Source organism: Musa acuminata, chromosome BXJ3-9, assembly GCF_036884655.1.
Source record: "Musa acuminata AAA Group cultivar baxijiao chromosome BXJ3-9, Cavendish_Baxijiao_AAA, whole genome shotgun sequence".
Taxonomy (NCBI): Eukaryota; Viridiplantae; Streptophyta; class Magnoliopsida; order Zingiberales; family Musaceae; genus Musa; species Musa acuminata.
The window spans coordinates 799269-825289 of NC_088357.1; the positions used below are offsets into that span (position 1 = coordinate 799269).

At 35.7% G+C, this 26021-nt stretch overlaps 1 protein-coding gene across 1 annotated transcript; it reads right to left on the bottom strand.

Annotated features, from left to right (window-relative positions):
• Positions 1–1080: 1080 nt before the first annotated feature.
• Positions 1081–26021, bottom strand: LOC135649810 (phosphatidylinositol-3-phosphatase myotubularin-1-like). The gene is made up of 19 exons (XM_065168644.1): positions 25837–26021; positions 25678–25749; positions 22917–22991; positions 19843–19914; positions 17569–17638; positions 13033–13082; positions 11483–11769; positions 11266–11339; positions 11053–11113; positions 10893–10952; positions 10536–10635; positions 10042–10155; positions 9246–9415; positions 5289–5373; positions 4675–4905; positions 3169–3228; positions 2995–3059; positions 2175–2454; positions 1081–2019 (listed from the first exon to the last, which is right to left on the bottom strand). The coding sequence occupies exons 1-19, from the start codon at positions 25888–25890 to the stop codon at positions 1504–1506; spliced, it is 2496 nt and encodes an 831-aa protein (XP_065024716.1). The 5' UTR covers positions 25891–26021; the 3' UTR covers positions 1081–1503.

The following is a 26021-nucleotide window of genomic DNA, read 5'->3' on the forward strand; positions in this document are numbered from 1 at the left end:
TTTCCTCGTAAGAAATGACTTGGTTTGTGGATCAACTTGTGAATGTTGCAGAGGAGGACTCTGATATAATATTCAATTTAATCTCTCCCGGCACAGAATTCTCTGAGACTCCAACAACATTGAAGGAATGATTTGGCACATGTTGTGTTTTATTCAGAAAATTAGTGAAATAGAAAGACAACATTGCATAGCACATCTCAAGACAACTTTTTAGGAGAAACAATAATAAAACAAAATTTTGAGAATTTGGATGCGAAATTAAACAAAAATAATAATAGTAGAACCAGGTAAAATACCCTTTACATATTAAGAAGTAGGGGCAAATTGAAATTTAGATTGGAAGGCCATAGTCGATGCAATTAGGCTCTTTATGTGAATCGAGTACTGCCAATTTGAGGTAAGGATAGATGATATTGGCTTTTGATAATACCAATGTGTGTATGCTAAGCCCATCTAGATATCACAAACATAACATATGCTTTCGTCCTAAACAACCATAGAACATCATATCGATATAAGATACACCATTCAAAGGTCCAACAGTCTTGAACAAATTTGAAATATGAATGGGATTCTTGGAAGAGTTTTGACTGTGTAAATTCTACCTTTGGTTGTGGATGCGCCATTGATAGACATTGTTTCTAATAAAACCAAGAACTAATGCACTGACTATAAAACCTTCAGTTGTTCTACATTTAACTTTGCTAACCAAAATAATCCACGTACGTGAATGAATTCAACTGAATTCTTCCCGATGTTGGAGAACATGTTTCAAGTCACTTAGGTTAAAACTTCTCAAGTGTCTGATTGAGAATATAACCAAACAGTACATACTAAATCACTTGAACAAATTTCCTAAGGTAGAACTCAAGGCACAAGCAAACGATAAATGTATTTCCAATCGTAGCTTGACAGACAATGGATTATACATCTTGGGTAAGATCGTTCATGTTGCTGATATGATACATAGATCAGTTTTTATTCTCCCTGTATAATGCTACCGAATGCACAAAATGAATGCAGTGAAGTCCACGGACCAAACACCACATCCCCACGCAGTCTTAAAAGTCTCATGCACCATTTTGTAACTTGTACATCTTATTGATTTTATTTGAGAACAATATCATATTAGCAAATGTAGCACATATGATTCTATCAAAGAACTGTCAACGATGCTACACCCAGGGGGGTATATATTCTTTTGGAGAACCTATGCACATACGACGAGAAATTTACAATGTCCCTAAATCTGCGGTTCCTTTCGGGACCACCCAACATGGTTAAGCGAAAGACAGACGGACACATGCACTTGCCGAGATGCATCGGAGTCTCATATTCCTCCGGCAACTCAGTAGGTATCAATCTGACCTAGTGTATCCATTGTGGAGTGCTTTTGACCTAACGTTCCTGCCTTCAGTTGCTGGGGGGTTCCGTTCTTCAGATCACCGGATGGAAGACACCAAAAAACAGAATTCCATAACAGGCATAATAGATTGTGGAACATTAATCTGCTCCGAAATAGCCATCATAAATGGAAAGCCTATCAAATGCATCGAAGTTGGCCTTCAAACCAACAAACTGACTACCGAATTGTGCGCATGCAGCATCTGGCCACTTGCAACCCTCTTTAGTGCGGAAGGGGCATATGTTCTCACATTCTGGGCTGATTTCGCAGTTGGCGACCATGCTATCCTCTGTGGCTGAAATCGAAACAGACAGATCAGCCTTTTCGTCAGGCTGTCCTCTAGCATCAGAGTCACTTCTGCCAGAATATGTCAACCCTTCTCTTGTTTCTGACCATGAGCTTCCTATACTCACCGCATCACTCTCACCTCTTAAGAAATGCACTTTACATCCAAGCGACTGTACTGCACGTTTTATAGCCAGACTTTCCCTGCTGGCTCTTTTAGCCATGGCTAAAGCCGAATTACGGAACTGTTTTTCTTTCTGCAATTCTGCTGTTAGCAAATCCAGACTTAATTGGAACTCATTAACCTTCGATTCTGCAATCTCCTTTGCCTAAAACACACAAAAAGTAGGAGTAAAAGATGTTAACTTATTCAAGTAAGGGATCGCTCAAGATCGGAGACAAAAAACTTCATGGTCACTGTGTGTCATGTAGATGCAATGGAGTAAGGTATCAGTGATGAAACTGAGCAAGTGTAAAAGAATACCTTAGCAATTTCAGAAAATTTCTTAGTCATGGTGCGCCACTGAGATTGAACCTCACCAGCTCCTGCTTCAGAAGGGCAAGCCCAGCGCAGATGGAATTCAGGCCATAGTGTGGGGGCTAATGCTGCTGCTGGAGGTAATAATGGACCATCATATTTCACTGGATCATAGAAAGGGTTATAGTGGACATGAGAGCCATCTTCAGGAGCATGTAACCATGCTAAGTACATCCATATGCACCCACAAGCATCTGCAACACCATTTTGCTGCCTCTCCTTCTCACTTCATAATCAGCATGTTCAGGATTTCAGTAAAAGAAATGGAACAAACAATTATCTACACATAAATCTCCATCATTTACAAGTTAAAACTATAATTAAATGCTGATGGTCACATATTATCTCTCGATACATCAGACAAGACCACCTATTGCCTCTAAATGTAAAAAAAGAAATAAAAAAACTTAGACAAAGTTAATAGCTTCGGACTTGCAGGTAATTGAAAGATCCACTTCAATTTTTGGGCTATATTGTGAAAAACAGACTGATGGCCTCAGGGAAAAAAACAAAACTAACCGAAGAAATTATGGTTTCATGCAAAAACATGACATTTTATGCCAAACTATAAGCAAGCATTTACGTGCACCACAAATTTTGAGAAAAAACATGTCACAGTATTTTCGGATACATTGTCAAAAAATTAGTAACTAAATTCCATCAGATAAAACAGTATGATGCCATTTCCCATTACATCAGTCAAACTTATTGGAGCCCCTGAATGCAAATTGTATGCCCTTAACATTGTTTTTTCTGAAGTAAATACCTGTTGAATAAGAAGTTTCCAAAACGATAAGACAGCACACAGTCCAGAAAGTCAACCAGAAAAACCTATCAAACAAATATAATAATACATTAGACTTCCAGCTGGATCTCCATTGTTTTAACTCAGATTATCCAGTTTAGACAGAAATATATATTATGATAGAGGGAGACTTACTGAAGAAAACTGAAAAGCACATGGGTACATCCGTAATAGCTGTGAGACACAATCAATCCACTGCCAGGAGATCCCACAGAAAGAAAATGGTTCAGATGTCAATCCACTGTATGAGTTCACATATTCTCTCATCAATTAGTTTTTAGATTACTAAAAAATTCAGCCATAATTAAAGTTCAGAAGAGAGAAAAATCTGTCAGTCTAAATTGATAAAGGAGCACTCTTTTGACAGGGCTCATCAGAGGTTGTAAATGTATATGGCCTCGCAAAAGCAAAGTTTAAATAATCTTTTTATTAATAATATAAATAAGGATAGTCATTTTGAATATATAACTGAATTATAACAATGACTTTGCAACTAGCTTGTATCAATAAAAGTAACTCATTGCAAGCATTAAGCAAGTAACAACTATACAGTTGTAAAAGCAGCTAAGATGATAATCGATTCTGATACCATTTTATCATGACCCAACACAAGGTGATAATTGATTCATTAAATTGCTGAGCCTGAATTATTAGCCCAAAATGGTTAAACTTGGCTCTGATATTATTTTATCATGATTCGACCTGATGTGATAAGTGATTCATTAACTTGACCATGAACTATTAGTCCAAACTATTTAAACCCAAACTAATGGTATTATGGTAGTAGAATCAGCTCTAATACCATTTTATCACGACCCGACCCAATGATAACTGATCCATTAACTTGTTGAGCCTCAACTATTGGCCCAAGATGCGTAAACCCAAGCTAATGGTGGTAGACCCATCTAGCCTCCATTCAAGTCATCTCCTGCTTCTGATGTGAGATTAAACCAATGTATCACATTTATCTTCAAAGTTACAACCTCCCATTAGAGCATGGAGCAACACATGGTAAGAATGGTGGAATCGTCACCAGACTTTGAGTCAAAAAGCAACCCCTCACTATTAAAATGTGGACCAGCTCGATCCATTGCAACTAACTCAAGCCTCATTCAACCAAAAACAAAACCCAGAAAAACCATCCACCTTATTCTAACGTCTAAGTAAAGAGAGAGGAAGTGATGATCAGCATCGCCTTGAACTGCTGGCCAGGTTGGCAGCACCCTCTCATCGTGGGCAGCAGCCTCGTCTCCTTGTCATGAGCAATCTAGAGCTCTCAATCCTCGTAGCTCTTATGCTGCAGCAGCACATGAAGCCTTGTCTTTGAGGTGAGCTTTTTTCTTTAATATAAACTCAATCAAGGTGACTCGATGAACTTGAGTTGACTCGTTTGAGTCGATCATTCTTACTGAATCAACTCGCGAGTTAGGCCAATGCCACCATTTTTATATTTCAGCTACCAACCTGACTCACCAGGTCTGATCCAGGCCCTAAGATTGCATGATCCTATGGCCCTAATTGTGAGTTTGACAACCTTGGATCAAAGTTAAAAGAAAAAACACTTTGCTTTGTGTTTTTATGGCCCAATGACCTCATTTGTCCATCTTTAATAGAACAGAAGAAAAAGAAAAGCCAAAGTACCTGCAAAAAAATGGGAGAACAATTATTTGACGTTTGTCCATGTGTTGTGTTACCAGCTGAGGATGTGAACCCTGACCCTGAAGGCATTCGCAATGGTGACGAAGACAAACTCCCAACAGAAGATTGCCTTGATAACTCTGAAGGTGTGTTGTTAATTCCAGACACTGTTGGAAATCCCATGCGGTCTGAAAATGGATGCCCAAATGCAAGCCAATCCTTTTCCACGAGTGCCTATAAGACGAAAATATAGAAGACTAAGCTTACACTGTCTTGGTTAGCTCTATAACTGTCAACCAAAATATAACAGTGTCCGACATCAATATTCATGCTGACAAATTAGGATTAAAAAAACAGGATAGAGGAACAAAATTCAACAAATTCACAAGGTATCTCAGTAAAAACTCAACACTGAAAAGTGTCAGAGTGACACTATACAATCATTAAATTCAACTTAAAAGAGCAGCTAACCATGGAATATTCAAAGCTTGATATTGGAATTTTTATCAAGTATTTTATTTAGCATTATTGCCAAAAAAATGACAATACAGACAAAAAGCTAAAGAAAGGCAATTGTAGAATACGCAACAAAAATCTTCATATAAACAGTAAGGTACCTGGAATCCTTCAATCGTCCGATAGAATGGATCAAGCAACACACTAGCAAGTGAGACCAATTGAGTTGTTCTATCCCATCCATCGCTAGAAAATAAACATCATCATCTTTCAGATACTAATATCTAAAAATTTATGGAAGCCAATAGACAGCAAACGTAAAGGACTTCATACATGTAGAAGTATCAAAGAACAAATTTATGTCAGTGACCTGCTATACTTTTCCATCTTTGACATACGAATAGAGTGAAAATAAGGGCACACAATAGATATATTAGGCTAAGAATATTATTCCTTTATTACACGAACTCACGATTAAAAACCATTATTATTGAGAATCCTCAGATATAGATTTCAAAACTCATAAGGATAAACAAAGAACTAAGGATTCCAGTTTCAGGTCCCAGACTCATACTCGTCCATGGCCAGACCAGTATTGGTCTAGTCCATGCTGACGGACTAACATACAGTATGCCAATATATACCATGATACCCGGGGGAAGGTAAGAAGAAAAGAAGTACTGGGAGGTCCAACAACAGAGGAGAAGCAGGCCTATGTTGCCTTGCAACTCCACGTATGTGTGCAAGCTCTTAGGCATCAGGGTTCAGAAAAAATAAAAGCTAGACCATACAGCTGAAAAGTGGTGGCCCATATCTTTGTTCATGTCCGAATGAGACAAAAAAAAGTCAGTACAAACCGTTCCGAGCAAAATTGAGTTCCTTGCAAAGAATAAACAATGATTATGTACAGGAACAACTGTTAAATGATATTTTTCCTATCAATTTTACTTAAAGCCAATTGTGATTTTAGAGTTTATCTTTTCCTACCTTTTTTATTTTATATCCATGATAGACATTGATGGCCATAACTACTCATAAGTTTCTAATACTAATTTGTTTTTAGTGCTAATAATTAGAAACAAGGTATGCTGAATAGAAGGGCATTTTGCTTCTTGTTTGTCTAGAGACCTTTAAGCATAATTCAGACCAACAAAACATGAAGGTTTGAATTGCTTCTGACATCTGCATCCTCGTATCTGTTTGATACAATACAGTATGATACTTGAGGAGTACCAGTTAGATATTTCATCAAACTCTTTTATATAATTATAAAAAGATCAGATATTTTTAGGATATTTATAGATTTTTTATAGAACTTTGATTTTATTGTTTTCTATTATTATAGATATGGATCATTATTAGATAGAACATCTACATAATTGTATTATGCCTCAAATTATAAGTTCATTACAATATGTTCTTGCTATCTTCTTTATTTTATCAAATACTATGTCACCGAAAGTATATTTTATAAAGACCAGATTATGAATGCTAAAATTGCTTATTATTATTTGTCATGATATATAACTACCTATTATAACATGGTAAATAATGTCAACATTTGTCATATATGATATTATATATCTAACATATATTAAATTGTATATCTATCTTTTATCATATCTTACTTTAAGAATTATATCTATTTTTTATCATATCTTCAAGGATTGATGTCTAAGCATAATTGCAACATGGTGTACTGGTATCTCATTTCTATATCCATGCTCGATAGATTTCAACACTCACAAGAACCAAACTAAAGTAAGAATTTAAAAAGCAGAAGGCAATCTTGCACACATTTTCAAGGAGTAATGAAACATGAGAATGCTATGTGAAGAACACTTAAATTGTCACTGTACTTCTAAATTTTTGGCAACATTGATCACTGGGGCATCAGGACTACTTATGTGGTTGAATGCCAATACCTAGAACTAGATAAAAAAAATTTATATACGACTTGGCCATAAAACACGGCAATGTAGTTAGGTTAATTGTCATGTCATATGACCCATCTTCCTCTTCTTCCTTCTCCACCTTTTCTTTCTCCGCACTTTTTTTTTCATAGGTTGTTAAATCAGAAATTGGAATCAGGACCAACTAGCGGTGAAATGCTAGTACCGGCTGGATTAAATAAAAAAAAGTGGAATTTACAAAAAAAAAAGAAGCACAGAATATGTTTTCATTTTATTTTACATGGAATCATTCATTTTAAGCTTTTAAAATCACTTGTTGATATCATTTTAAGCTGATACTGTTAAAAGATAAGTTAGTCATAAATAATTATGTATATTCTAAATTCTTTATAATTTTATAAATTAGAATACTAAGTATAATCTACTGAATATCATATATTGTTTTTTTATTCCCTTAATTTAATATTTGCTAATAATCTATGTTTAATTATTTTGGTTATTTTTAATTATATATTTTCTACAAAAAATTATAATATTTTAGTCAACTTATAAATATAAGGTATGTCATCTATGGCTTATCCAATACCCATCCATCTAGCTGATTGTGTAGTGGTATCCCACTTGAGTCTAATCCCTAAAACCAATAAAGGAATTGGTAAAAGACAGATCAATCCTAAAATTAAGCATATAAACTAAGTAATGGTGTACTAATTAATAAAAAAATATTTTTACTTATTAAATTTTGTTGTTTTTAGTTAAATGTCAACTGATATTTATTTTTCAATTGTTTATTCCTACATAGAAATGTTATGAATGGTCCCTTCAAAACCACCAAAAGTCTCTTTAGATCTCAACTATCAGCCAATGAATCTCATAAGTTGAATTGACAAAAACAGACCAACCGTTCAAGTAATTCAAAGAGGGAATGGGATGGATGGTTTTGGAGGGACCCCTTTTGGGCTTCTTAACACTAAGAACAGAAGCATGGGTAGGTAGGCACTCAGGCAGTCGTAAACAGAGTTGGCGGCCAGCACAGTAGTTATTGCATGGCAGTTTTCCTGTTTTTCAACCATCCTCCGTCACCCCACTCCTTTGATTATCCCCCTCTTTCTTCTTCTGTTCTCTTTTCTCTTTCCATTTTTTTCCTTTTTTAAACATTTAGACCATACTGGAAGTAGATTCTCTATCAAAATTAACCAGAATCTGTATCTGTCCATTCCAACGAATTTGACTGGTTCCCAGATCTCTCCTGGCCAATTCTAGATCATTTGGTAATTATTCCAAGAAATCTGAAATTCTAGGATCAAAAGCTGTCAATCCTGATTTAAAAAACTATTTTTTTCCTCCTTACCTTCCTCATCTTCTCATTCTAATTGTTACCTAGACAAAAGATCTTGTCGATGATGCCCCCATCTCCTTTTCTTGGAGCAGATTTAGGGCCTGGAGGGAAGGAGTGGATAGGATGTGTGTGTTTAGACTTGACACAAATCAACAGAATCTTGGTGATGTTGGGGGGTAGGATGATGGATTCATTAAACAGCACATAACTTGACTAGTCTCTGTTAGTGCCAGATAATCGAGTGTCCAGCCACCTATGTTTAAAATTTAAATGGTTAAATTTTAATTTGACATAGGGAGAACATTTGCCACAATTGACCAAAATGTTGGAGGGCTAAAGTTGGAGGAACTAAAAGTGCTACAAAATTGACCAAAAACAATTTGTTGCAGAACTAACTTCGATACAGTACAGGGATGATTAGTGTCATTACTCATATTTAGTAATGATAAAATGAATAAAGTATATAAATGCCCAAGATAATTAGCTTACCTAAAAGCAAACAGTTGCCTCTATCATGGATTCTGAAACTATTGCATAAATACAAATTGTATTTTCCATTCGACAACAAACTATAAAAGAATCTACAAAAGAAAATTGTGCATATCCATCTTCAACTGGTTCTGGCAATTCAGTTCAAACTTATATCATTCAGATATTCAAGGAATTCACTATGCTGATTCTCATCTAGATTTTCAGCTTCCTAAACCATCAGCATGGAGTTTACTGTAATTCCAATTCTCTAATTAAGTAACATCTAACAAATTTGGAAAGTGTGGCTAACAACTGATTTGTAATTACCATTGAAGTCTAAAGAAAAATATCCATAACAATAAAACACAAAAGCAGAGTCAAAAGAGACATGTAACCTGCAGTGCACAAGAACTGATGCAGATTCCAGGGCAACACGTGCAGCAATCCAAGCAGAACCAGCCAGCAAGCTTTGTACATGGATTAACCAGCCAGTATCACCAAGGGTTGAAACAGATGCAGACATACTGCTTAGGTTGCCACCACCCCATGACCACCCACCATTTCTCTGTATGATAAAGATGTGATATATCAAGAAACAACACTTACAAGAAAAGGAAGTAAATGCTTGAAATGCATGATAAGAATGCTGGCAGGGTTGCTATATCTAATTTTATCCATGAATTTCATTTGGAAGAGGATAAAGGGAGACAACTAGACAAGGTGAGAAGGCAAATGAGAGGAGATCATTTAAGCTTTGACCTCAACTTCACCCATATATTATCTCTTGGCTACAACTTGCATGATTTAATCCCGAGATTAGAAAAAATTGCAAACCAAAAACCAATTCTATGAGCTAACTCTCTCCTTATTATACTTCTATAATATTACTCTTCCAAGATCCAACGAAGTGCCTTTCTACTCTTAAATTCAAGGACCCATGAAGGTGCATATCCAGCAAAAATTTGTCTTAAGAGCAAGTTCCTTATTGACCAATCCTTGGACATGTAGAACAGCATAATCCAGACTAAGGAAGATGATCTAGGTAAAATCAAATCAGACCTATGTTTTATGCTTTACATAAACAAGATCAAATAATCAAATGTACCTTTCAGCATACTATTGCAACATAAATAGACCAATAAAGCAAAAAAATGCTGGTCAAGAAGATAATAAAAAGGATCAGTGACTCACCAAGAAAGATGACATTCCATCTGATGATGTTGTGCCATGGGTATCCAAATAATCTCTAAGGCGAGCAAGACTCTCCCTCATGGTATGGATGTTCTCAATACCAAAGAAAACAACCTCAAAAGGATCAAATAAACAAAAGTTAGTACAGAAGGTATGAAATAGCCCTTTGAAAAAATTGCCTGAAGCGATGTGAACACCAATCTGATGCTGGTTTCAGTAAACTGTGGGACTAGTACGGTACCACTATACTGGGAGGTACACTATCCTACATTATCAGATATCAGTGAATGGAATAAAATAAAATAAAATTAATGTTATTGGATAGGTACCAAGTTGTACATTCTAATTCTGGTACTTCAGTCAAATTGGTAAACACCAGTTGTTACAGACTTGTCCAACCAACAAGAAACCTTTCAGCTGATTATGCATGTCCAATTTCCTCCACTCACGACTACATATTGATCCCAGTTATTGAGAGCACTCTAGATACAAACCTCAGATTGGAAATAATTGGATGAGGACTCAGAACCTCCTCCCATAGCGCCATTTGCAAGGGCATTCTTCCTAGGCCTTGCATCAGCAATATAGAGTTTCCTGAGAAAATATGGTTACATGCTTTAGTATAACTGCATTGTGAAAACCAAATAATTTTTCAAACTGTGGTGAATAGCAAATATATTCTTGCATGAGCAGACCATAGGATCAGTTATAATAAACTAACATAGTATTATTGTGACAAAGATATAGATGCACATACTCAACCACAGCAGAGCTTAGACAGCAGCTAAGAAAGAAGCTTTTGAAGCAAAGTGTACAATAATAAAGATCTAAATCACAAACTAAGGTATTACCTCCGGGAACCCCTATGAGTAGTTCCACAAAGTGCAGCAACAAGCTTCTCATCTGCAGGACTGCAATCAATCTACGCAAGTGAATCACTCCTGTCTTCGACAAGTGAGCAATAGTAACTGAAGTAGACAAATTGAGAAAGTGATACAAAAAGAATATTACTTCCGCTGACTCATAAGACCAACTAATGGCTGTGACGATCGTGCAAGAACAGCTCCATTCTCTAGAAAATGTATCAGGGTTAGTTAACACAATTTCTGACATACATCTCGACATTCAACATGTGTGCATCTATTGTGTGTGTGTGTGTGTGTGCCTGTGCATGCACTTGTGTAACAGAGAGAATCACGACAAATACATCAGTACCACACTTACCATGATTACACCATGAAATTACTGGAAATCGACACCTACCACGGAAACTAGAAACTTGCAGTAATTCTTCATCGCTATTGTCAAAAAAGCAAAAATAGACTTGTAAGGTCTAGGTCTCAATAAGCAAAAATAATTACTGAAGTGGCACATCTAATAAACAGATATGGGACCTAAAAAGTTCTGAGAGTTATGTACTTGGTGATAAGCAAGGAAGTACCATATGCTCTTTGGCACAATTAGTGCAAACGGGTATGTGGGGCACAATGTGTAACTGGAATTTATTGAAGTAATTCTCCACCAGTTATTGGACAGAGAGAGGCCATCTCCAATTCCAGTACTTGATGCATGGAAAGAACCTTTACCCAAAAGCCGATGATACTCTTTAAGTAACCGCAATTTTGGATCGTCATTCTTGAATGTTGAAGGACCACAAACAAACACGTAAAGATCCTTCAGTTTTTCTGGTTTCGTACACATACAAAGGGCATCAAACACAGCACGTCTCTGCAAAATGCAAGATTACCACAAGCTCTTAATACACACAAGAATGACCCTGTGCATTTGTATTTTAAGCACACATAAAAGTCTCATTATGCTGGTCAAAATGTGTAGAAATTATATCTAAAAAGATTATAATAGCTTATCGACATATTTGAGTAAAGTCAAAATCAAACATCGTAAACTGTCACCTATCAAATTAACGACTGAGAAAGGAGAACCCAAACTCATTTAACTCATAGTGAATTACCGTGAATTTTCTACCAGCTATTGACTGTATGAACGGACAGGATTTTAATAATCCGACATGTGACTAGTACATAGACTCTGCAATTTCACCTGGTCCAATCCAGAAGTACACTTACTGCCACGTAAACTTACAGCACCAAGCTTACTGAGTGTAAAGCTGACTCGTACCAAGTTGTGATGAACCTAGTGCCCAATGTTGGGTACACCTATACTTGTTTAACCATTTTTCACTTCTTTCCTCCTCTTCTTTCCCTAATGCTTCTCTTCGGTTCTCCTTCCTCTGCTCATCCAGACTGCTGCCTCCACGCCACCGCCACTCTTCTGTGTCACCACCTCTCCTCCATCACATGGTACTATCGCTCCACCTTTGCCTCCTCCTCTGTTTCTTCACCTCCACAGTGATCCTTCCAAAATCAACTGATACCGACACTTGTTCCATTGCATGGTACCATACCATCTTGTCAACTGGACCAAGATTTTAATACTTGCTCAAAGCTATAGATCTACAATGAGAGGTTTGTAGGCCTTACGGACCATAAGACTAACTCAAAATGTTAGCAGAGACCATTTAGATGAAATAAGAGTAGTTAGACCAAACCAAACCAAGAATAGGTCATGCTTGGCGTTTTTCTTTTGCGCATGAAATAGTTCCATTCTCCTCATATCTTTGTTGATTGTTTAGTTTATCAAAAACATCCATGTAAACTTGATACCCTCATGGTGATATTTTCAGTGCTTCCATATGCCAAATTTTATTTTATTACACTGCAAAAAATTACATAGATTAACTTGGCATTGTTATATCATAGTTATGCTCAAATGTGTGTTCTATGTAACTTGTTCTGGATACTCCACTCATTAGCTAAGTTGTCAGTCATATAAGAAGTATCAAACTACTGTACTACATCACCATAAAGTTCAGCAAACCTCAAAAGAAAGACCAGTAGAAAGGTAAGTTGTCCATCACATGAGAAATAAGAAGCTACAGAGCCGACCAAGAAAAAGTTTACTGGGACTGACCTGCTTGGTTTTGGGTCGAAATCCAAACATGATGGTTCTCATGTCTTTACCTACAAAAAAAAACAAAAAACAAAAACATGAAAATAAATCAAAGATGGTGATTGGGGTACTTCATGTATATAAGTTCGATTTTTTGTCATTTTCATGTACGGGAGAACTCAAGTTTTGGAAAAACAGTGCAGCAGACAACTTGTAAGAAGGGTCACATAGGAAAAGTACAACCGTGTAGTCATTAATGCTTGTTAGAAATTTGCCCCAATCTAAATTAAATAATATTTCCAAATAATTGAACAGAACCACAAAAAGATTCTATCATGATGCATTAGCAAAGGGAAAAGTAACAGGATGGTCAGAACAAGATAGTAATGATGATCAATTTCATTGGAAAAACAAAATTGAAACAGCAAAAAAAAAATAAAAACTGCCACTCAGTACTCAGTAGAAGTATTTACAGTATATCTACAATCACCAAATTAGCCAATGTAAATTTTTGGAACAATTTAGCTAATAGAAGCAGAACCATACAACATTACAGCTTTTTTCCTCACATAATTACAGAATGATCAGAAACGGAAAAGGTAAGCTACAAACCCTTAGAGGTATCTGGTGATTATAGAACTCTCATATTTTTGTCTAACAAGTGATGAAGTTACATTGCTGCTGCTTTTACCTCAAAAAAATACAAATCAATATAGTAATAAACCTAATGGGGCTCACTAATGATTATGAAATAAAAAAAGTGAAAAGAAATAATTATTCAAGAATGATATGCAACCAAGATTGCAAGCTCAAAGGAACCACAAAGTGATCAATGCAATTCTAACCTCTCAAGATCCAAGATTAGCTGAGCACCTTGATCTTCCCAAAATGCAACATTTCAGTCATAACCGAGGACTATTTTGTGTAAAGGATCATGCAAGCAATTTTTGTATGAATGAATTTCTATTTATTGCCTCAATTCATTTACAAAACCAGCCAGGCAGTCATCTGTTTATTGAGACCTGGTTTGCTCTTTGAGATATATCGGGTTTGAAATATCTAACAGCATGTATATCGGACAGTTAAGTTGAATAATAATGAAGAAATAGATGCGGATTAGGAACTGGGACACAATTCATACATATAGTTAATAGATCTAGTTTAGGGTGGAAACAAAGAACAAAGCAGCTTTTGTGGGCTGTTATTAATTGGGTTAAACCAGACAGGAATAGATGACTTTCGAAATCACTCGGGGTTGTGGTCTCAATCCATACATGCCGACCCAAAAAGGAATTATGTAAAATTGATTATCTACTGCCTCACATTCTCAATTAGTAATATATATGTTCTTTAGCATATCTACTTATCAACTCCTGCTTAGATGCTATATGTATCTAGAGTCTAGACACTACAATTTCATTTTTATATTATATTTACATTAGTAAGTTATTATGATGGATCTTAAACTATTTCGTTAGATATTATGACATATTCTAATCTAGGGAACTGCTTAACATGTGACAAGACATGTGAAGTGACCATTGAAGAGTTCTTTTCCTATTCTTTTAGCAAAATTATTCTTCATTTCTTAGATCTAATCATCTCTATTTGTTCAAAATTTTGCATATTTTACATGAAAAAATAAGATAGTTTTTTTACTTCTGTCAACACATTGCAATAGGTCAAAAAATATTTCAAGGAACAATAAGGGGCCTAAGTGCATCAAGTCACTCTTTAAGTTGCCGGCATTCTATCAATGTTCCTTTTCTTCTTCTGCATCGCACAAAATATATTTGCCCAACTTCAATATGTTCCTTCCGGATTCATATCTGGTCGAAGCACTTTTCTTCTCTGAGTTATTCTATCTAGCTTCTGGAGAACCATTCTCCGATGAGTAGTTCTTTTCTCCATCATCTCCACAAAGATGTTCTTTTTCTCCATTGTCTCCATGGAGAAATTTATGGGTCATTCCGCCTCAGCGATTGCCCCTGCTAATTCTCAGACATTGCAATGATGCAACTCCTACTAAGCTCATGGTCTCATGCCATTGAGAAAGCAAAAACGTTTGTCTTTCTCAAATATGTCTTGTATATCTATCATAGAAAATTATTTCACATAATCTAGAATTATCGAGATCTAGCAAAGTTGTCTCAACTTTCACCACGCGATGTTCTCGAGCATGAACTAAATTGGCAATTCCCTCTTCAAGGTTTCCTAAGTATCAACATGATAGTGACCATACTGCATTTCTTCCCAACAAGTACACCATCATAGTTTTGCATCACCACTGAGATACATTGTCGCTGCCAACACCTTGGTATTTTTCAATTCGAATTAGGTTGCTCCAAAGTATTGATGAAATTTTCAAGCTCCTTGGCATCCTGAGCCCCTAATAGCCCTGTAGTTCGTGAGAACTCACTTTCAGTGAGAGATAGCCATGCGACATTACTCAAACCAGTCTCCTTGGCAAAATAGACCGACATTTCATCAAAGAAAAGTTAGACAATGGACAAATTTGCATACCTTATATTTCATCCACAAAACAACTAGTTGATCTTATGACAAACGGTAAACCAGGTCCAATGTACCATCAATTAGAAGACAAGCTTGGATTGCAAAATATATTAGCAACAGCCCAGGATTTATGGAATCAAATGAATAGTAGTATTCTTAATGTATTAGGATAGTTGTAGTTGTATTCAACTATTCATAATGCAGTTAGATAGTTGTATTTTCCTTTTTTCTTTTGAATTTAGATCTTTCCTATGTAAAATGTACAAATCTATATACTCATTCATAAATCATGATCAATGAAAGAGTTAGATTACTCATTCTACGCTAACATTATTGGAGATACATATCACTGGAGACTTGTGGATCAACTTTATAATCAAGTCAACCTAGTCAAGAAGGCAGATGAATGTTTGTCTCCTTAGAATTGGTATGGATTTAAATCTACAATTCTGATTATTTAGCTATTTGGATTGTGATTTTTGCAAATCAAATGTGTCAAGTTGAATCCACCCCTCTTGTCCTTTTTTTTTCTCTTATCAGCAACTCTCTTTCCAAAAGCCTAAGCCTATCACCTTATAGGTTGTCCTATGCCACATCCACAATAAGGTCATCACAATCCAAAAAGAATTTTTTTCCCACAATAATTCATTACAAAAGTTGTCGATTCATGAACTATGGCATACCACCGACACCAAGCAATACAGATCCTACTTAGGGAATACTAATTCGCCTTAAACACTAGGTTAGATCTTAGTCAAACCTCATTGGCTTTTACCAGTTGTTTTTAGTGTTTCATACTATTTGTTGCAAACTTATCCTACATCAGATTTGATATCAAGAGCTAATCCTACATCACATCCCTTTCCTTTTTCCTTCGATACTGGCCAATCAGTCAGCCAATATCTAGTGTGGAGCAACAGTAAAGTCTTGAAAAGAAGAATACCAGATTCAATGGCTGATAAAATACCCTATTTCAATTATGGACTAAAGACCAAGTATTTCCCAAGCAAGGTTCATGTTCACATCCACAACCCAACATATCCCTGTATTTCATGAATATTGTCAGAGATTTATCAAGCCACCACCATATTTCATCTCAATGGATACTCAACATCTTCATCCCTAAGAGAAAATCAAAGGAAGCTTATCAATGATCTCATTTATCTCTAGTCACTAATGAGACACTATAAACATTTTAGTTTGCAATGGGGGGTCATATTGTATTCCATCTGCTTCCCCAACAATCTTTGTTCCTGTCCTCCTAATGCACCTAGCAAATACAATATAATCAGAACAATAGTGAAATTTCAACTGACTCAATTAATTAAGTCAATGTGTGTATAAGAAATCGACTATAGACCCTACTTATTAATGGAATGCTTGATATAGTTCAAGATGCTTCAAATTTTTATCTATAACCAGATCTAACTGCTGTCTTACGATATAAAACTAACCATATTTTGTGCTTCTTGCAGACCAATGTTTGTAAAAAGTGATTATTATCATGCAAATGCCAATGTAAAATAGTGATAATGCCTCTAAAGGCTATTGATATGAAATAAATCCCTATATCTCCATTATAACACCTTCCAGAAAAGGAGTTGGTAGTCTGCAGTTTAAATAAATTATTGAAATGATTACCTTGACAACAAATATCAAAGTTACTATTAAACTTATTTTCTCTTTGGTCTTTCACAGAGAAACCATATGAGTATCCAATGTGTAGATTAGTTTTACGGTGGAAGGAGCCAATAAAGACAAATTAATGGCTCAAAACATCAAAATTATGCCACTTAGTACGTCTGATGTTAATTCTATGTGATCATTTAATCAAGATAAAAAAAATTTCTGAAATCATAATTTCAAATTTCCAACAATTGCTTCTTTCCCATCAAATGAAAATGCAACAATGTCACAAATCATCATTATGTTTCAGTTCAACATCAATGGAAACTTCTAGCAGCTAATGGTTATACACTGTTGATTCCTGCAATGATAACTACAGTTTAATAGAAGCCTAGAAACAAGTCTCCATGGACATACCAACAACTTGAAGAAGACGACGTGATGGTGTCTTACTAGACTGACGAGGAACTGAAGGAAGCTTCACGGCCTGAAATTACAAGTTAGAGAAATAAAATACTAGAAAATATATAGTCTCCATAATATTACTCCACAAAATTTCCATAACCATAAATTATGGCTCAATTCAACAGAACTAAAACAAGACTGGTTGATGAAGCAACTTAAAACAACAAAACATTAGCTTGCCATGCCAATTCATTTCAATTACATTATGTTATTCTCTAGTTCAGTTAATTGTTTTATAACCAAATGAAGACATTATTTTAAGTACTACATGATGACCTCAAATTGGCACATTTGATTGAATAGAAAAGTTGAAAATGGTTTAGATTTTAGAAAGATAAAGGTTTGGTTTCTGCAACGCACATCACAGTCCAATTTAGTTCTTCATTGTAATAGTGCATATATCATGACAATAATAATCCCAATCAATATGTATGGTAGGCATCAAGATTTTCCTCGGAAAAAAAATCAATGTTCAACTTAGCTTGCCTTTAGTTATTAAATTTCATTGCCATATTATATAATGTTTAAGAATATTAAAAAAAATGTTCGATGAGGACAACCTAAATGGTGCAAAGTCATACGGGATTAGCAATTGAATGGGTAAAAGAACAAGTAAAAAAAAAAAACAGATGGGGATTAACACATTTGATTCACAAAATGGTTAATTCAATAATGAAAATTCAAGTAGCACAATTTCAGACACATACCAGTCTTGATGTTAGTATTACCCTTCATAAAAAACTTTATTTGATCACTAAGGTTGAACCACTACTTTCTGATCTTTGAAAACTCTAATAGCATCAAGTTCTCAGTAACATGGTCTGAAAAACCACCCAAACCTGTACAAATAGGATGGTAGTGGTTTGATGAATAAAGACACGGACCAACCCATTTCAAGCAGTTAGGGTCCGGTTTAGGTTTTTCATTATAAATTTTTAATTAAAATCCTTTTTCTCAATCGACACTCGCCACACGTCAATCATCACGCCACCTGCCACCCACTGCCGCTGGCCAATTCCTCTCCTACTCTTTCTCCTTCACCTCCTATTTGTTATCCAATTCCTCACCTCTTCTCTGCCTCCTCCTCCCACCTTCTCAAAACAAATCAATGTGCTGACAGACTATGTGTTGGTACACTGGTATATACTGAACCCATATTGGACTGAACAACAACCGCTACAGAGTTCAGTACCAAAATTTTAAATGACAGCAGTTTAGGTTTTGGTGAATAGTGTAAGCTCAAGGGAAAGTATAAGATAATAAAAGTTTAGAATCCCTAAGGCTTATGTAAAAGAAGAAAAATAAAATGTATAGGGAAGAGAAAAGAGGAAGAACAAAACTAGTTAGACTAGCTCCAAATCGTCCACACTTGCTTTGAGGAAAAAGATTGTAGCCTTACAAAACATACATGTATTGCAGGGAAAAGAATTTTCATTGGTTCATTCATCTATCTATCGATCCATATTACAACCCTTTCTTTTTTTTTATATATACCCCCTGCTACAAGAAAATAAGAAAAATTAAGAATAAGACTACAATCAACAATCACATAGCTTTGATTAAGGCACATCAACCTACCTTCTTTTTTAGGGATGCTACAATTCCAATGTTTGGAAAAAGATATGTTTTTTAACATGATAATTGATTTAGATCTTTTATTTCTAGATTTTTCAATCAATTTTGAATTCCTTATAGGGATGAAATTCTCAATCAAGCACTTGGACTCTTCAATCAAACCCAACGCTTCTTTTGTTTCTCATTCAACTTCCTTTACTCTTTGAACAATTTAGAAAAGCAAATTATAAGTATTAAAGATGTCATTATGTGGCAACTTAAAATATTTGCAAAATCCATCTCTAAAGTACTAAATGTTGACTATAATAAAGAATGTAGGTTGACAAAAAATAAGTTGACTATAATAAATAACATGTTGAATTAAACCCAAAACTAGGTCCATTACCAATCCAAAAGATTTGGATTGGTCTTTATTCTTTCCGCACTAAATAAAGACCCAAACGATTCCTCCATTTCTATAATTGTTCTAGATTATAGTAATTACAAACTATCACAGACCAAATTAATCTAACTTTTGGCAAAACATGTGATTAAATAGAAGTATGCCATTTTGAATAAGGTTTGTGCTCATGCTTTAAAGTAATGAGCATTGTTTGAGAGATAGAGCAGTTTACGGCGCTTGGTAGAAAAATATAGATGCTTGCAACTTACATGTTTACTGAACTTCTCAATTGTTGCCAATGGAATGGTACCAAGTTCAATCACCTGCTGGGAGACCTCACTCTACCAAGGGAAAAATGAGCAGATCATACACAAAAAAGCATGCAACCACAAGTAAAAAAGAGAGGCACAACACAGGATGCAATTGCATCTCAAATGGTTAGAATAGGCAAATTGAAATGGCTCTATTCTTTGCATAAAACAAAATTCAGACTTCAATGCCATAAAGGTAGTTTACTGTAAAGTGAGCAAACAGAGAAAACGCCTAGCATCTAGCAAACTGCAATAGAGGAAGGAAACAACTTAAATGGCTCAAAAGCTAACAACTAAGGACCAATGTTGGACCATATAGGACAATGTCAGTTGATATTTTTCTTTAATATCAGGCGGTATAGGCTGGTACATGTGTATCTATATTGTATCCAGGTTGGGATTTAAATGCTAGTGCATGGCATAGAGTCTTGCTTCACATTACTACCAATTTTATATCATATTCACTTTCTCTTTTTCATGACTGTTTAAGATTACGATAACATAAAGCTTTTCAATTCCACAAAAATAAATAACCATAACAAGGGACAATTTTCCCTAGTCATGTATTTCAAGCTAAAACTCAAAAAAATTGCCATAAGTAGGGCAACCAAAAAGATCTTCAATTTTTCCTTTGTTATGGCTTTTCAGTGCAAAGGAAATGACATCACACAACAACATATGCTAGTCAAGAATGAGCCTAAGAAAAATTGACACATTTTCCGTATGATACTATAGTCGATATTTTGTGCAATTTCAACAAGTGTACAATTTCAATAAGCTTTGATCAACATATGTGCAATTTACTAAATGGCTAGCCTTGCTTTTGCTTGTAGGTCGAAACATTCAACTAAGGCACAAGGATTGATGTATATTTGAAGACCAAAATGGATTGAATCGCATAAAAAGGCATGATAATGGAATCAAAGAATAGGATGGATTTGCGAATTAATCTAGGTAAGCATGTCAATGAGTTATGTTGCATGCGTGAGATGCCTACAAATAGATGGGGGCTTGGACTAATCTGATATATACATTAAAAAATTGCATGAATGAGGCAGCTCGGCATGGACTAGCACACTCAGTGAAAACTTAAAAGTAATGTGGGTATCACAATAAACATTGTAGCAGACTTTAGCCATGTTTAGTTTTACATTAGCACATCACCAAAAACATGAAATGATTAAGCATCATTAATGATGAGTGGAGAAACACTAAGTGGGCATTTTATGTATTGGAAAATCTTGGAGTTACAAGGCATTGCGTGAAGATTGAAACTACACCTAGAATCAAATGATGATAGGAAATTCTTTAAGATATGTAAGTCCACATTTAAAAGAAGAATTACATGGATGTTCATTTAAAGCTTTTGCTTGATTTTGAAGGTTCAATTAGCAGTTGATAGGACTCGGGAGAGATATTGATCTAAAAAATACTAAATTACTTTCAATCATACAACATAGCCTATATATGTTCATTTCGTGGTCAGGATACCCCTGGACATGATTATTATGCAGAAATATGTCTAGCTTAATGACTTCTAACCTATTCATTATTAAAATTTAAAAGCTTTAATAGTTGCCTTTCCTTTGATATGATGAAGACTTTATTCAAGCAACAAAAATTACATGGATTGTGATCTCTCAAAGCGATACTTAGCCATGTCCCATCCCGAAAACCTGAAACCCATTACAAAGCCGAGCTTGAAATTTCAAATATGGATCCTCATTTTGAACACATTAACATCATCAGATCAGTTACAGATCCTAGTTAATTTTATACCTGACAACACGTATGAATCAGTATTTGGCTCAAATCTAACTAGAAATTTTGGGTGTCGATGCTCATATGCATTCATACGCTTAATGGATTCAGATATGGAGCCTAGGCTGAACCAGCTTGATAAAATCACTAGCAATACCCCTAATAACTTTCAATAATATTAGAAATAACATGACTTCATGGGAAAAAGAAAACCTAATCATGTTGAGCACTCGGTGTTCATCAACTCTATGACAATTCCAGCCAACCTATTATCCCTCTTCTTTTAGGATATTCGATATTATGCACCTTTAGATGGGCCTCCATCACCCTTCCTAAAAATGAAGATGGAATGGGCATCTATAATTGTTAAAAACTCTGCTCTTGTTCCCACGCTTCTAGATCTATCTTATGCCACCCCTAAACCCTAAACCCTTGTGCCACCTGCAACTGTTAATTCAATATGGTGTTCTAACAGTAACCCAAGCACACCAATGACTAAATCTTAAGTAAACTAGCATGGCCCATCTGTGGAGAATCATGCCCATCAATCTAGACAAATTGAAGGTCTAGCCCTCGGAACTTGGAGGCACTGGTTGTTCTAGGAGGACCCTTGAATTTTGAATGCTTCTAAGTTCTAAATCTCCCAACTATATGAGCATACATAAAGATATGATTGAACAGAATGGTGGACCTCACTTTCAACCAAAGCTAGAATGTCATTGTCTTCAGTGACATTTTTACTCAAATAGATACCAAAATAATGTCAAATTCAATTCTCAATCATAACCCAATGATGATCAGGATATGGACACTAGATGTGAAGTTTTGTCTCCACAAAGTACCTACCAAATAATGATGAAATCAAGACTATAAGGTAAGCTTAGTTGCTCTGGGTCAAGCTAATCTAACGAAAATTCAAAGTGACATCTTGCTGGTTCAGTCTTTTGTAGACACTCAGCTGTAGTTGTCCGCTTGTCCTAGAACTAAAAGGAAAAAATGAGGTACCATAAATTTTATCAATGGTTGCAAAACAATGCTTAACATAGTTTAATAAAAATCTATTACCCATTAGGTTTCTGATCTTTAAAGTCAACCACTCACAGCAGTGATTATCCATAAAGAATACACCAGTAATCAACATCTCAAATAACCATGGCTGAAACAACAGGTACAAGTCCAAACTCAGGTGTCAGAGCTAATTACTTTAGTTTGCAGCAATATATCATCTTTTTCTAACCTAAAATAGCCATATAATAATTAAGGCACCTTACCACAAATAGAATGCGAAAGTTTGTAACTGCCAGCGTACCCGCCTCATCGGTGTTCACTAGAACAACTCCATGCCCCTACCAATAATAACAAAAGGATAAATTGTTAGAGAAATCAAAGAAAACTAAAACATTATATGAAGGTTTACACATATGGCAAAGTTTGTAATAAAGTAAATAAAAAACAATCACTCATCATAGAAATACAATATTTTCCATTTAGTAGCTAGATAACAAACAGTTTATCAATAAAATGGTTGATGACCTCTTATCGCAATTGCCCTATGTTCAATCAATTATCCTGTGAAACCCTGATAGGGGCTGAACCAGAGTTAGAAACAAGAGGGCAGCAGTGGCTTCAGCAATATATTAAGACCCCCTCATTAGTTTCTTACTTATGTCATAGAAAGTGAGTTCTCAACCCGGCAGACCTTCCAATCACCAGTAATCGTCCCATCTTTCTTTCCACATTTCTTGGGGCATCCTACGAACTTGAAAGTGTATGAAGTCTCATATTCGACTGTTGCACACGAGCGATAGAGATTCCATTCAACCTATGTTGACCTATGTTGATACAGGCCAGAAATAACCTACATATGGCATAGTCATAATGTAAACCCTGAAGGTACATTGCAAGACTTGATTATTTTTAGTAGAAAATTAGAAATATGGAATAGTTAGAGGAGTTGTTCAATCTCTTCTCGTACTTGCTTCCTCAAGGAAGCCTCTTTCTCTTCCTCAAATTAGGAAAAGAAGTAAAAAGAGGATCATACCCTATCAATTTTGTGCTTAGAAACCCAACAAAACCCTAATGCATAAGATGCTGAAAACAAAGCTATTACTGAAAATATTCAAGCCAGAGGCTACGAAAGATGTAATACTTCAGAAGCAATAAGGTTCACAAACTATGAACTTTATAGTATGAAGTATTTTCATATTATAAGTATAATGAATGGATCAAAAAGAAAAGTATAATCACAAGGACAAGGGGTTGATGCTGACCATTTTCCAATGGATCAAAAATTGCCAAAAGAATTGCTGGAATTCATAGTGTACAGAAACTTTTGTGAAACCAAAGTAGGAGGAGTAATAAAAGTGTGTTGAATCTGCCTGCCCACACAGTAGCCTAATTAGCTTTCCATAGCAATTCAGTGCTGCCATGTGAATGTGAATCGAATTAATGCAACTCCAATTAAATGGACACACCAGGATAATTTTGGAGCATTATACTGGATGAGGGTATCAAAGAAGGAACAAAAAAGCCTAAGCATATATAGAGAGGTGGGGCACAGCCTCCAGGTCTACTTGACTCAAAGGCACTCACAGCTTCTGAAGCTCTCTATCTTGCTCCACTTTAACTTTTCTTCTATGATGGTGATACAACAAACTGAATTCTCAAGCAAACAATGAAAAGGATTTTTTTTTCTTCAGCTATTTTTTACTTTTTTCCCCTCTTTATTTTTTTCCGTTTATTCACTAGCAAAATTCAGATGAGTGTACAAAATGAATCCTAATAAAGAAATTGTCTTCTAAATTTTCTTATAAACTGTTAGAATTATTTTTAAGTATACAAATGTCTATTGTCATGTTCTACCATTTACTATGATGATCTGTACAGATTTTATAATAGCTGAAAGTAAAAGTGTATATTTACTAGGTCAGTAATGTCAGATCACATTGCACTTTTTCAGACTTGCCGTATTAGTATGTGTATCTTGGTGTATTCATGTCCAGGAATGTTAACCATACTCATAACTGCTCAGCAATTTATCACATTATTGAACAGTCCATGGTTCACATGAACTACTTAACTAAATCAACAAACAAAGAATCATAGCTACATGATCTGTTCCTTCCTTGCCATTTCGGCATTTATCTATCACCAAGCCTTATAGTTAATAGAAGATCTGGTTATCAAATACAAGACAAACTTCCTTTCATCTATATGCTACAGGAATTAAAGAACAGGCGTTCAAGTCTTGCATATTTAATACTCAGCCAACCACATGGATATAAAACCTAATATGATGCCTGCCTACAATGGAAATCCACTAGAAGACTTGGTGTAGCAAACTTCACGATGACTGCATAAATGAGTCAGACCATTAAATTCTCGTTTCACAATGTAACTCATTTCATTTTTTTTCTTGTAGAGTAATGATAATTTTACACTAAATTCTGATGCATGTCACAGTTCACGCATCTGAAAAACAAACATCAATCTGTTCAGTATACTCTCTCGTACGTAGAGCCTGTTTTATCTAGAGGTCATATGATGTTGTCACCCTCTGCAAGACTCTACAGAATACTTGCCACCACCTCAATCCCAAGCAGTATATCATCCAGCAAAAACCAACAATCATAAGTTTCCCATTTCTGAACTATGATCAAAGCTTAGTCAAACTATACCCTAACTTTTTCCCCAAGATATTTCCTTGTCGAAACAATTATCTTAAAAGTGCCTTACGTCCCAAAAATTTCACTAGCATCTGGATGGTCGGAATTGAAGTGGCTAGCAATGTTATGCTTATCGTACTTAAAATGTAACTCGCTAGGGCCTGGCCGCACAACATGCTCAAAGCAAAGCTACTACTGAAAAGGAGCAAGCTTTATATATGTTAATTTTCCATAAGCGAAAAGAGTTCCAGCAGCCACGAAGAAATCCATGGAATTCGGTCATGATGAATCAATGGATCGAAAGATTACCCAGAAATAATTTATTCTGGTCCAGAATGAGATAAAGAAAAGGGTCGAATCCAACTACCTGTACGATAACGTCCTCGGCTTCCAATAGGAATTCGGTCATGCCATGCAATTGTGAATCGGACCGGCGCAACTACAAAAACATCGGCACACCGCCCAATTTGGTAACTCGGTCGATGAGGGCACGAAGAAGAACAGAGAGCCAACCCTACGCATATACCTCTTCCGGAGTCCACTCGACGACGAGAGATTCCCAACTGCCAGAGCCCTCCATCTCCTTATTCCCGGCCTCAACGGCGGTGGTGCGACGAACCGCGGGGCGTCGATCTAACGAACAAGAGAAGGCTTTTCCTCCGCGATACCTTCCCCTACCGCTGCGTCTTATTTCTTCTCATTTCTTCAAGC

What these genes read in the sequence shown, in the direction of transcription:
- LOC135649810 (XM_065168644.1), bottom strand. Translation starts at nt 25,890, where the DNA reads ATGGAGGGCTCTGGCAGTTGGGAATCTCTCGTCGTCGAGTGGACTCCG. An exon ending in TTCGACCCAAAACCAAGCAG is followed by an intron (nt 11,770 to 13,032) that starts GTCAGTCCCAGT and finishes TGCATTTTGCAG; the next exon opens with AGACGTGCTGTGTTTGATGC. An exon ending in GGTCTTATGAGTCAGCGGAA is followed by an intron (nt 10,953 to 11,052) that starts GTAATATTCTTT and finishes GATTGATTGCAG; the next exon opens with TCCTGCAGATGAGAAGCTTG.